The sequence below is a fragment of the Paroedura picta genome, chromosome 8, assembly GCF_049243985.1.
Source record: "Paroedura picta isolate Pp20150507F chromosome 8, Ppicta_v3.0, whole genome shotgun sequence".
Taxonomy (NCBI): domain Eukaryota; kingdom Metazoa; phylum Chordata; class Lepidosauria; order Squamata; family Gekkonidae; genus Paroedura; species Paroedura picta.
The window spans coordinates 86,297,372-86,310,938 of NC_135376.1; the positions used below are offsets into that span (position 1 = coordinate 86,297,372).

Below are 13,567 nucleotides of genomic sequence, written 5' to 3' on the forward strand. Positions count from 1 at the left end.
CAAAGCAGTTGTTCTTGGGTGATCTTGTAGGAGTCAAAGGATGCCTTTGAAGTGACTGAAAGAAAAGTCACTTTTTCCCATGCCTTTTGTTTTTCCTTGACTGTTGTAAATCTAAGGTTGTGTTGTGCATACATTATTTGATCAATGTGAGTTTTGTCCAACCTAGAATATTTGTTTTTCAACAGGTTGGTCTTTGGAATGCTGTATCCTGCTTATTATTCATACAAAGCTGTAAAGTCGAAAAACGTAAAGGAATATGTAAGTATTACTTTTTTCAGTTTTGATTTGTTTAGATTTTATTTGGATGGTGTTAAGGTGCAATCAGGTCATGCAGATTTTTGCCCAGGCACAAAAATTTACAGTAGTTTCTAACAGCAACTAACCCGTCTTCACCAAGTGAACTTTTGTGGCACAGCAAGGCCTAGAACCCCTTTCATCCTCTCACACTAATTGCTACACCATACTGGTTGTCCTCCTTAAATACCCCATTCACTTCCTTGGCCTACACAAGCTGAAGCATTAGTCAAAACAGATCAAGCAGTACTCAAGGTATATCGAGCAGCGCATTGGTAATTAACCTATCTTTTATATTGGAATGGATGCAAGCAGAAATAGGCTTCCATCACTGCATTTGTGGTCCAAGAGGAGCTCTAAAATGAGCTGTCACCCACATGCAGTCAAATCCATTGCAAATGTTTTTCTCTCCTAGTTGCTCTGCAAACTTACATTGATCAATGGCTCTGGTGAGAAATGCCCTGCACTCTAGAATTTCATGTTAGAACTTCATTAGAAGGTTGATGGAATGCTGCAGTTGCCCCATGAGCTCCACACTGGCTTTTACTAAGGGAATAACAACTCAAGCATGATTCATTTTACAGGCACAGCGCAATTTGGTACTTTATAAGGGAGTGTCAAAAGGTCTACCAGTTCATGTCTCAGTTTGAGAATCACGTCTAGGGATACAAAATTTAAATGATCAAGGACTAGAGACCAAAAGGGAAGGGATACCACCTACCCTTCAAGATAGACTCACAAGATGGTGGACAAAGAAAGGTTATATATTCCTTGGCCATGAGGATGAATCACTTAATGGCTCTTGGCCATTTCTCCTTAAACCATGAAGGGAAAAGCCATTCTTGTTTAAACCTGATCTCCATCCTGAGCATATTGTGCCAATGATTGCTATGTGGGAAGACTCCACACAAAGGAACTGAGGTAATGAACTACTTCTGACTCTTTAAAACTGCAAGAATAAGTAGCCTAGTTTAAGTGAACATCCTTTAAGGTATGTAGTCAGCTTAGGGGAAAGGAAATGGGAATTTACTTTTTGATTCTTTGCTAAGCTTGCTGTCATATTAAAAGGTATCTGAGCTTTTCATTTTGTTAATAAATTTCCTTTCCTTTCGAAAGCTGTATTTTGAACTGTGATCCTCAGTTTGCTCCAACTGATCACATTTATCCAGAGGAAGATGCAAAAAGGTGTAGGCAGCATGTGAGTCTCTAAGTCCTCTAGTATGATAGTTAAGATGTCATTTCCTCAGTTCACCAAGACAAGGAGAACTGGGAAGTACCCAACCAACGCCTCTAAAGGCAGCAGAAGGAAGGAGCCTGAGATCAGATTGGTCAAATGGGGATTTCCTCTGATATGGTGAGTCCTGGCACTGACTCTTCAGAGGGATTAAGGGGAACCAGGCTGAATGAATATTAGCTGTACATCTTTCTCTTACTTAGATGAGAACAGGCTCTTGTGAGGCCCAATACTGCACAGGCTTTGACTTGGGAAGTGAGGGATTGTTCTAGAACACCTTTCCATTCTAGAAGTTAACTGAGGCTTTTTCTGCCAGTCACGTCAACAGACAAACCTCCCAAGCCATCAGTGTTGAGCTTAGTCACTGGATCATTATTGTCTGAGGAGGTATGTGTCCTTATAACTGATAATATGGACAAGGCTAGGTATTAACTAGAAAAATTATGAGTAAGCTAAAATTTCCTTGTTTGGCCTTTTGATGTTCCATTCATTCTCTGAAAGTTCATTAATTGACTAGTGTGGACTGAGGGACATTGATCCCTCTTCCCCTTACTGCTTCTATCACTGTTTTGAATTTATTTAAAGGACATGTAGGTAGGTCTCAAAATCATGGAATCCATTGTTGAGAATGTTATAATGTAGCAGTGAGCAAGATTCTTTGATATATGGCCTGTTAAGATTTATTGTTCCACTTGATTTATCGTGTCTGTTTTTACATCATTCATTCTTGGTTGCTGTTTGTCCCTTTTAACATTGCTGACCCTTTTTTTACTGCTGCCTGTTCTTGTGAAAATGATCCATCACAATGTGAGAGTTATGGGCTGGGGGATGGGACACCAACACTGTAGTTTCACATTTGAATTACCTTAACAAGGAGTGTCCCAAGATGAGCCCAGTGTTCAAAATTACCTACCTGTGTCACTGATTGGATCTAACAGCACAGTTCTAAAGCAATTTACTCCAATTTTAGTCCATGTATTTTAGTGGGTTTAAACAGGAATAATTCTGCATAGTATTGTACTCTAAGGGTTGCATTCCTTAAAGCTGAATGCAAAACATATTTAACCTTTTTCAAAGGGGCTACAACCATATTTCCTTGCAGTCTTCATAAAATACTAGCAAGGTAGGTAGAGCAGATAGTGTGTCCTTGGAGGTGTGATTGTACAGGAACCGCCCCCCTTCTGGGTCCTTGGCTGCTGTCTATAGGAAAGTCAACACAAGTCAGCTGTTATTCAAGATACCGGCAAACCTTTAGTCTAAAGAGATCAAAGGTTGTTGGTTCTTGTGACCTGTTTAGGCATTCTAAAAGATTCTTGCTTGAGGGTAGGCACTGCAGTTGTAGTTGAGCCTTTCTTCACAACCCAAATGTTGCTTTTAATTTCTATACTTGATTAATTTCTATAAAGGCAAGCAGAACCTTCAGAATTATAAAAAATTACGGTGTTCTATTCCGTTGATATTCCAGTGATAGAAGAACTTTCCCCAGCACATTTTGGAGGCATTGTTCGTATCTGTGAAATCCTCACGGGCCAAAAGCTGTGCAGATCAGGGAGCTGCCCTGAGGAACAATTGTGTGGGGTCAGTACTTTTCCCCAGTTCTGTCAGCAGCATACTTGTATGATACGACCCTTTGTGTTTCTGTTCATTACTAGTAGAATTTTAACCATCAATCTACATAGATTAGATAGGAAACTGGGACATAAGGCAACCACACAGTGTCCATATCCTCAGGCTCATAATGGGAGATTGAAGATTAGATATGGATGTACACATAGACAAGACGATGCCACCTTCCCTGCCTGTGGAGTTTGTGTGGACCTAAATACTATCTTAATCATGCCTTCTTTTGAAATCTTGATGACTCCTACAGTAGACCTGTGCTCCTTTAAGGGAGAGCAAGTATTCTAAAAAGGGCTAGAAATGCAAGGGAAGCCTTAGATGCTATAGGAAGAAGACAGGTGATATAATATGGAGAATGGCTGAAAAGGACTCAGCTTGGTTCCTTAAATGTCATTTTGTTTTGGCTGATAATATTAACTGCTACGTAGCTTCAGATACTGTAGGTCAACTCAATGTGAGTATCAATGTATTGAGGGAAAAGCTAGGCATGAATTTAGGCTACTTTGGAAGATTTGTGTGATATTGAATTTCTGTATGATATTCAACAATGGTGACATAGTATAATGTTCATATTTCCATTTCGTTACTTCACGTATTTATTTTTCATGGCTGAATGAGGAATCAGGAGTTGAGGTGCACTGTAGCACTGGCAACACTTGATGCTTCCCAACCAGGTGTGCATCAGAGGGGGGAAAGGTCCGAGCAGAACATGTGCCCTCTGTGCTTCCTGCTTAATGCTTTTTGCAGTCACCACTGTCCCCAACTGTAAATGGGGAATGGAAGGGAAATCTTGTCCTTACCTGCCCACTCCCACCATTAGATGGGTAGCTACAGCAAGAGCAAGTATCTGAAAGGATATACTTCTTGTTTTAGCTTTTCCTCTGATGTCCAGCTGTTTTGGGGGTTTGGTCAGCTGGAGGTCTGAGAAAGGAGGAACTAATTCAGTAGAGGAAATGGAAGGGAGAAAATGGAGAAATTGGGGGATCAGGACAGATAAGATTTCCCTCCCTCACAGATTTTTCAATTATCCCACAGGTATCCCACTATTTAAATGATGCACTTCTGTCATTGCTTTAATGAAATTACAAGAAACTGGGAAGAGGTTAGAGTCTAGCTCCTAGAACCGAAGAAGATTTAAAACCCAGGAGGATGAATGCTAGAAAACATCCCAGATGACAAATGGCAACAAAGATGACTGGACTCTTCAGGTAGACCAGATAATATACCACTGGATAATTGAATAGATTTATTCAAACGGGTAGCCGTGTTGGTCTGAAGTACCACAATGGAATCAGAGTCCAGTAGCATCTTTAAGACCAACAAAGATTTATTCAGAGTTTGAGCTTTCTAGTGCAAGCACTCTTCGTCAGATTAAGAATTCCTTACATGATCATGGGAATATATAGCAAAAATTAATTCTGTTACATTAGTAAACTGTGTCACACATCCAAATACAGCCAATAATTCTTTGCCAAAACAGCCAATCAATACCCTTGAAATTCAGTTGTTATTCACACAAACATTATTATTTGATCACTTTCACAGACAGTTTTATTTCTCCCACTAGTAAAGAAGCCTGCTGCAGGCAAAATGCAGTGGGCGCTAGCAGGGCGCGCGAAGAGGGCAGCGGGGCTGTGCGGCCCTACCTGGCAAGGGCGGGGGCGTCCTGTGGGCCTGGTGCCTACCTGGGGTGGTGTTGCAGGAGCTGGGAGGCTGGTGCTCCGTGGGGCAGAGTGGAGCTTGCGGCGGCAGTCCCCAAGGTTCCTTTGGCAGCGGCTGGTGGCTGGTTGCGCCGGGGGGCGAAGTGTTGGCAGCAGCCGGGAGAACGGCGGGGCTGGGCGGAAGCAAATGGCAGGGCCCGGAGGACTTACCCCGCGGACTGCGAGCGCAATCTGCGAGGTGAGTCTGCGGGCGGTCTGGCAAGGCTCCCCATTGGCGGCTTGGCCCTGGATGGACACTCGGAGGGACCAATCAGGAGCCGCTTTGCGGCTCCTGATTGGTCCCTCCGAGTTTTTATCCCGGACAGGGCCCGCCCTAACTCCTCCCTGACAGGGCTTACTCTTTTATTTAGTCCTGCAGGCGCCACGGGACATTTAAAGATGTTTATGTTTACTACAACGTCAACGTGGTGGTGTACTACCCAGCTAAGTGTGACTTTTACATTGCACTGAGTTACTGTTGTACTACCTGATTGAAAATATGACATTGCATGGCATTTTCTTCTGAAAGAAATTAAAGAGTGGTTACTGGCAATATAGAGATAGTTGAATGGGATAAACGTTAGCTTTCTGAATGGAGCAAATTTGCAGCCTACTATCTTTGTACTTTAGGCATCCTGATTTTTTTAATGCTAATGGATAGGCCAAAGTTTGGAACTATTCTGGTTTAAGGAATAATTGGAATAGAGCTTTTTTCATATGAAGGTTAGTGCCAGGTGTAAACAGTTGTTGGTAAACTGCACAGGGCTCTGGAGGTGCTTTTAACTTATTAAGCCTGTTTGTTGCTAAAGGCAGGTCTGTGTCAGGGTGTGTAACAAGACTGAAGAGGTGGACAGTAGAAGTATCTCTTGTGTACCCTACTTGTAAAAAGCATCCCATCTTCTTTAATTTTGTCCATAATTTTCATTTCAATTTTATTTTAATTTTCATTTTAAATGTTTCTTTCCCAAAAAGAGTAATTTCCCCAGAAGGAATTCATTGGCATTATACTGTCAGTAGTTAGTATATTCTTCCTGGTCTAAACTTTAACTATATGCTAGTCACTTTTCCCTCAGGAATTCTGACATGAGAACAATAAATCTAAGTTAAGACACAATTATTAGTGATCTTCAAAGGGAAACCTGGTGCCTCATTGGACATACTGAAGTTTGTGTTGTGCACTTCTTTTAGCACCATCTGTTTCATTAGTCTGTTTAAACTTTAGTATAGACGTGATAGAGAATGAAACACAAGACTGAACTTTGATTCCCTCATGGGCTAAAATTGCAAAGTCTCCTTGTCGTGTGAAGATAATGTACTTGGACTTTGGCATTTCTCTTGTGTCATTTTGTTAAGTAAGGTATTTGGTGGTCATTAGTTCCTCACACACTGGTGTGGTTGTTAATAATCTGGTATTTTAGTTCTCGGATTCTCAGAAACATACATTTTAAATACATGCTGGGGAAAGAAACTCTGAAAGCTACAGCAAACTGCTAATGAAGTGCTCATAATGCTATACATTTTACTGAAAAAGCACTTCTCTGCTAATGCCATGCAAACATTGTTGATACCTAAACTAACCTCTGTACTGAAGTACAAAATTAACTATTTTCAGACTTCAGGGAAAAGGAGCGTTCTTAATGGCTCCAGACTTATCCCTCTGTAGAAATATTATGTCAGGAAATAGAGAATTTATTCCTCTATCCTCACCTTCCTCCCCACAGAGGAGATTCAGCTGCCAGATGAATCAGTGGAGGGACAGGCTGATTTACTTAAACTCTATTTGGGTTCTGATGACACCAAAGTCAGTGAAGAATGAAGGCTTTTCCCAGTGAAGATTGACTCTCCCCTTCTACTTGTATTTTCCCTTTCCTTTTTATAAACCTATGTTCTGTTTGGTTTGTTTGCAAAGATCTGTCCCGAAACTCACTTATTTTGAAAGACTGGCAGATTGCCACTAGTAAGAGAATTTCTGAAAATTCTGGATAGACCCAACGTAAAAGAGAGCCAAAATACCTGAAGCAGATGCAATCTGCATTCTGATCTATTAGATAAACTATCTTTCTATAAATCTCCGTGATGTCTATGGATTGCAATTCCCATGAGCCCCTGCTAGTTTATTAATAAGCCAATTGGGCTACTATTGTCAAGGTAGATGAGCCAATCTTAGGCTAGGAGATGGAATGCTGAAGCACCTAACTGAAGGCCCATTCTCAAAACATGTTTAATGGGGAACAACTGAAGCTAGTTGTCTGAACAGTGTATGTGGACAATGTTAGCCTTCTCAAGGACACAGGTTCAGCTAATTGGAAATACTAACTTGAGAGCCAGTTTGGTGTAGTGGTTAGGAGTGCGGACTTTTAATCTGGTGAGCCGGGTTTGGTTCTGCACTCTCCCACCTGCAGCCAGCTGGGTGACCTTGGGCTCCCCACAGCAATGATAAAACTGTTCTGACTGAGCAGTGACATCAGGGCTCTCTCAGCCTCACCCATTTCACAGGGTGTCTGTTGTGGGGAGAAGAAAGTGAAATTGACTATAAACTGCTTTGAGACGCTTTCGGGTAACGAAAAGTGGCATGTAAGAACCAACTCTTCTTCACCAGAGGCGGAAGATATCTTGGGTTGTTCCATTCTCCGGTTTAGGGAGGCAGGCTCACTTTCCCCCCCCTCCTTCTTCTCGAGTGGGCGTGCCTCTCTTCTCCAGTTCTTTCCTGCTTCTTGATGAGGGAGAGCACGTCCTTCTAGCTCAGCTAGCGGGCCTTATTAAAAATAACTTCTATCTCTTTCCTATTTTTCTAACCTCCTTACCTAATCTCTAAGAAGTTCTTTCCCTCTTGACTTTCTTTCTTGCACTTCGGGCGGTTGGGAGCCTCTAAGCCGTCTGAGGCTTCAGGCGAGGCAGCGGCTTTTTGCGCCGTTTTTGGGACCCCCCCCCCCATTGTGCTAAGAGGGCCTCATGGCGACCAGGAGAGTAGAAGAAGAATTTCTCTCGGAGGAGGACGTCGCAGCCCATGTCCTGGAAGGAAATGGAAATTGTGCTGTGTCTGCTGCCAGGGCCAGCATATAAGAACCAACTCTTCTTCTTCTTCAGGGAGCCAAGACTTTCTCATGCAGCCCACTAAAACATTCACGGAGCCAAAGCCTGAACCAAAGTTTCATGAAACATGATTTAAAACTATTATTTTAGTACAAGGTATATGAAAAATAATATACATATTATAGTAGATGCAATTGAATTTGAGAGCAAGATAAGGAAGTAAGGAGCATTTTTATTTCTGGATACAGAGAAGGCATTTGATAATTTAACAGGCCATTTGCTACTAAATGTATTTCAAAATATGAGCTGATTACAAAACAAAGATCACTTACTACAATGGATATATGTTATTACTTCTTTTAAAACAGAACGACTGGTGAAAAATATGGTTACATGGCTGCAGAATTTTTGAAGCAAATTCCTATGGATCAATGGGGACAGTTATGGGGAAAAAATTAAGTTTATAGCCTGCCAGGTGTTGAACTACTAAGAAGTGCTTTGGTATGTAACTACGAAGGATATTGAGAAAGTAGACAAATGCTCAAAATGTCAAGAAATAGATGGAACCTTTTAACCATATGTAGTGGACTTGTAAAAAGGTGGATTTGTAAAAAAGAAAACACTATGTCAAGAAAATATATGGAAAAATGTAGAACATATTAAAATTTAATTCCCCAATGGAAGCTAAAAATATGCTGTATTTGCTAAAAAATTATCAAGATTATCAAGATCCTAATAAATTATCAAGACTTTGGAAGAAATTTAAATATATGCTATCAGCAGCTAGAATTATCTGTGCAGCTAGAATTATCTGATTGGTCCCTCCGAGTGTCCATCCAGGGCCAAGCCGCCAATGGGGAGCCTCGCCAGACCGGCCGCAGACTCACCTCGCAGATTGTACTCGCAGTCCGCGGGGTAAGTCCTCCGGGCCCTGCCATTTGCTTCCGCCCAGCCCCGCCGTTCTCCCGGCTGCTGCCAACACTTCGCCCCCCGGCGCAACCAGCCACCAGCCGCTGCCAAAGGAACCTTGGGGACCGCCGCCGCAAGCTCCACTCTGCCCCACGGAGCACCAGCCTCCCAGCTCCTGCAAATGAGAGGAAATGAGAGGTCTGCCCAAGCTTAGAAGAATGAGGAAATGAACTTGCTAACTATGCAGTAATTTTGAAATTAACAGACTCTTTGAGGAACAGATCAATTACAGGATTTGTATTATGTAAGCTGGAGAAGAATTTCAAATGAGAAACAGTTTAAAAGTGTACATGTTGTAGTGCAGAATAAATAGTTTTGAATATAGCAATTTTGATATAACCTATAGTGAGTTTGTAGAAATGGCAAAATATGTAGCATAGACTGGAAAGAGAAATTGCTGAATTATAAGTTATTACTACACTTGGAATAAAAAGCACCTCAGGACTAAACAGAGATATTGGTTTCTTAGATGAATACATGTACAAATCTCATTTAGTCCTCACATCTGTATTCTCACCAAAAAGGGTCATCCTCTTTATTTTAATGTATTTCTTATTTGGAATACTGATTGTAATGTAACAGAAGGAATAGAATGTAATTTGGAATGGTAGATTGGAATGTATTTCTCTAGTCTGGTGACAGAGGAGACTTAACGCTACACAACCAATCACCATACTTTAAAGAAAAGGATGCTGTTAGTTACATTCATGCTTGAGGGGAGACAGATGGAGGGGAGTCTCAGTTAAGTACTTGCAGCATTCCAGAGTTAAGGAGGTTACATTTACACATCAGTCTCCAATTTTGATGTATTTAATTGCTTCACCATGTCTTCCCCCCAGAATCAAATCCAAACAAATGGTGATCATGTAAACTGAGCTTGGTATTCCTGTTTGGTCTTTGCATCTAACAGACATCTTTACATTGTATGCTAATTGCTGCTAACCTTCTACCGATGTATATTGATTGATAACTTCCATTTCAATGTATCTGAAGTGTAAATGCAAATAAAAGCTTTGAATAAAACTGTTGGTTTTAAAGGTGCCACTGGACTCGAATTTTGTTTTGTTGCTTCAGACCAATTCAGCTACCCACCTAAATCTATAAAAATGCGCAAATATGAGGATTCAGCATTTATTAGATAGTATGTGGATACTTAAAACTGCTTAATCAGTGGACAGCATAGCTTGTTAAATCAATTTTAGTAACTATGAGCTCATGTCTTGAAACATGCCCTCTCTCATTCCCTTTATGCCTTAAAATTCTTCGGGTTTAGACAGACTTCTTAGCATTGAGATTGAACAGAACGCTAGTCATGTGATGATATCCTAAGCTTAACTCTCAAAGGAATTAGAGTATTTTAAGCCTGAAGGAACAGAGTTAAATTAGTGTACATGCCAGCTAAAGTTACTGCACTGATGGGCTGTCTTATCTGAAAAGCTGACCTTCATGTGAACTTTGTAGACTGAACACAAGACTTCAATGCCAAGGAAGTAAGGAAAAAATAGCTTGGGTTTAAAACAAGTGTAATTCAAGATTCTGGAGTATATGTCCATTAAGCAAACTAGAAGCTTCATGGAGCCAGTTGTAATGGGGTACAAATTTTGAAACATTAAATTAAGTCAGTGTTTTAAAATAAAAGACACAAAAATAAGATATGTTCATTTAAGGAAGCATAAATCCTGACTGCAAATTCCAGTGGGATAGCTGCATTAGCCTCCTGCAGCAAACACAGAAAGCAATATTGTGGCACCTGGTATCTGTGGATTTATTAGAGCATAATCTTCCATGGGCTAAAGCCCACTTGATCAGATGCAAAATCCTGATTTCAGTGAGCTTAAACTGGAGCAGTTCTGCATCGAGCTGCCGTGTGAAATGAGATCCATGCCCTTAATTTTATTTCAAACCCACTTTGACCCCTTAGAGAAATGTCTGCAAAGAAAGCACCATTTAAAAGATAATCTCTTTAAAATAATCAAATAATTTTAAAACCGTATAAACAAAGGAATTGGAAGTTAGCATTTTTGTGAAGTATTTCCTTAGAGCTAGCATAGGCTCTTGAGTGAAAATCTGAAAGAATTAACTCTTCAAAAGATATTTGCATGTATAGTTCAGTGGCCCAATCATCTGGGTTTTATTCTTTGTTTTATCCTAATAACTCATGTAAAATAGGAAGTTGGATTATTTATACTACCAATCTACTCAGAGCAACTACCAAATATTGCAGCTTCTTAAAGAACCCACACTGGCTGGGATTTAGAACTGCACCACTTCACCTTTGGCCTGCTTGATGACTAGACATTTGACATTATGCTCAGAGGGGGGGCTTTAATATGGAGACCCTATCTAGCCAATTACCACACTTCAAAAGTAGGAGCCAAGAGTTTTTCAGATAGGTCATTTTCTGAGCAGGATATCCAACTGCTGGGGGGACCTGACTAGTCTGTGGCCTTCTCAGGGTGGTAAATAATGCAGGAAATGTTATTCTCCTACAGGTTTCTCAGTTGTGATTCTCAATATCAGATTTGTATACAATTGTCTTTTGGCTGAGGTTTTGACCTTGCTTTATGTAGAGAACAAAAAGCATTGTTGGCATTTAATGGCATATGCAGTGTTAGAAGATGAGCAAGTGAATGAGCCTGAAATGGTGTAGTTGATGTTAAGTCCAGTGTAGTTGATGTTAAGTCCAGTGATGGCACTGTGGCGGGAAAGTTGGTATCGGAGTTGATTGCAAGTTCTGATATCAGTGTCCATGTTCAAATTAGAAGCTGCCCTAGGTTAAGATTGGGGGCTGGCTGTGTGCAAGAAAAGTGCTCATGACAATGAACTATAAAAGGTCCTTGATGATGCCTCGAACTGTTTTGAGTTGAGAGCTGTAGGTAACTAAGGTGACTAATAGTGGTGTTTTGTTGTTGCTTTTGGGGCCTGCCGTTTAATAGGCTTTCATTGGGTATTGTTCTAGCATAGTTAATCTGTTTTGTGACTTCATCAGGTTGATTGATATTTTAGTTCCCAAAAGATTTGCTGTAGATTTTTCATGTGAGAATCTGTCTGTAGGACTGAAACATTTGTGGTTGTATCGTAGAGCCTGGCTGTAGACAATTAATTATTTGGTATGTTTAGGATGGTAGCTGGAGGTGTGTGGATATGTTTGTCGATCGGTTGGTTTCTGGTATAAGGTAGTATATATGCGTCTATCATGTATTTGTATAGTGGTGTGTAGAAAATGTCTCAAATATGTGTTTTTGAGATACTGAAAAGAATTTACAGTAGGAGCAATCTACCATGCAAGTAAAAGAGAGAAGCATACACATTACATCTTTGGGGGCTTTTATATTTGAATTCATAAAAGTTTTATTTGATGACGCAAAAAGTCTACTGAATTAACCGGTTCTGTACCTTGTTCTATCCTTCTTGACTGTTCCCAGTGGTGGCCTTTTGACACTGTTTGCCTTTAGTGTTGGCTAACAAAGTACTAGGAATGTTCAGAAATTCTGATGGAGGATAGTGCTGTCAAGTCACCGCTGTGATATGGCAGCCCCATGAGGTTCTCCTGACAGAGGTAGCTTGCCATTGTCTGCTTCCATGTCATCATTCCTTGGCGGTCTCCCTTCCAAATACTAGCAAAGTCTTGACCCCCCCCCCCTTAGCTTCTGTGATCTGAGGAGATCAGGCTAGGCTGAGCTATTCAGGTCAGGGCACTTCCTAGAGCTTTTAGATCTTCCTATTCAATATGCATGAAACAGAATGGTGGATATAATATGTTGACCTGTATTGGCATTGGATTTGTTTCTTTTAAAATCTATAGCAGGGGTAGTCAACCTGTGGTCTTCCAGATGTTCATGGACTACAATTCCCATGAGCCCCTGCCAGCAAATGCTGGCAGGGGCTCATGGGAATTGTATATGTACATCTGGAGGACCACAGGTTGACTACCCCTGATCTATAGCGTTGTCTAATACTGGAAGGCCAGGTTCCATTAAAAAAAAAAGTCAAATAGCATCTGGCTCTTTTTGCGGTGGCATATATAGTATGGATAGGAATAGATTCTTGTCCTCCACTCTGAAGCATGAAATCTGACATCCATCAGCGTAGGAATTGTAGAATAGACAGATTAAATGTCTCGTGGGAGCAAATCCTTGAACTTAATACTGCAGTTCACTTTTCATGTAGCAAATGCCATAGACAATTACTTAAATAGTGACTACAAACTGGAGACACTTTTCTTGCCCACCAGATGCATGCTTTAAGAACATTCACTCTTTTAAAGAAGTGCTCTGGGAGGCTCGGCAAGGTATTTCCAGCCAGTCTGTACTCGTGCATTCCAGCTGTGTCTGGTGCCGTCCAGTACCTTGTACAATGCAAGAGCATGCTAGCAGAGTGGATGTTTTGCCCATGGAATGACAGGGTCAGCCAGTGCAGAGGCAGCAGATTAGCCGAAGGGTAAGCTGCCACGTCTCAAGCTATAGCCGTTGGAGGTGGTACCCAGGCTACTTTCTGTGGCGCTTCAGCACCACCACTGCAGTTGGCCGGAGGGTAGTACTGCAGCTCCTGGCTTGGCTCGGCTCTTATGGAGCAGGAGACCCAGAGAATTTTGCCTGACCTTCTGAAGTTGCTTAGCCTCTCATTGTTCAAACACATTACTGAGCTCCTTTGTCGCTGCCTGTCTGCTTCCTGGCTTGACAACCAGCTTCTCACCCCTCGCCCGACCCTAGAACAG

The 13,567-nt window shown here is 41.3% G+C and overlaps 1 protein-coding gene across 9 annotated transcripts in view; it reads left to right on the plus strand.

Annotated features, from left to right (window-relative positions):
• The window catches only part of REEP3 (receptor accessory protein 3), a 67,601-nt gene that overhangs the window by 32,309 nt on the left and 21,725 nt on the right, over positions 1 to 13,567 (plus strand). For 8 of the 9 annotated variants that reach the window (XM_077350746.1, XM_077350743.1, XM_077350744.1 and 5 more), the window contains one exon: positions 186 to 258. In XM_077350746.1, coding sequence (XP_077206861.1) covers positions 186 to 258 — 73 coding nt within the window. Of the gene's footprint in view, positions 1 to 185; positions 259 to 3,088; positions 3,107 to 4,183; positions 4,357 to 13,567 lie in introns of those variants that run through there. The other variant, XM_077350748.1, reaches the window with a different exon arrangement.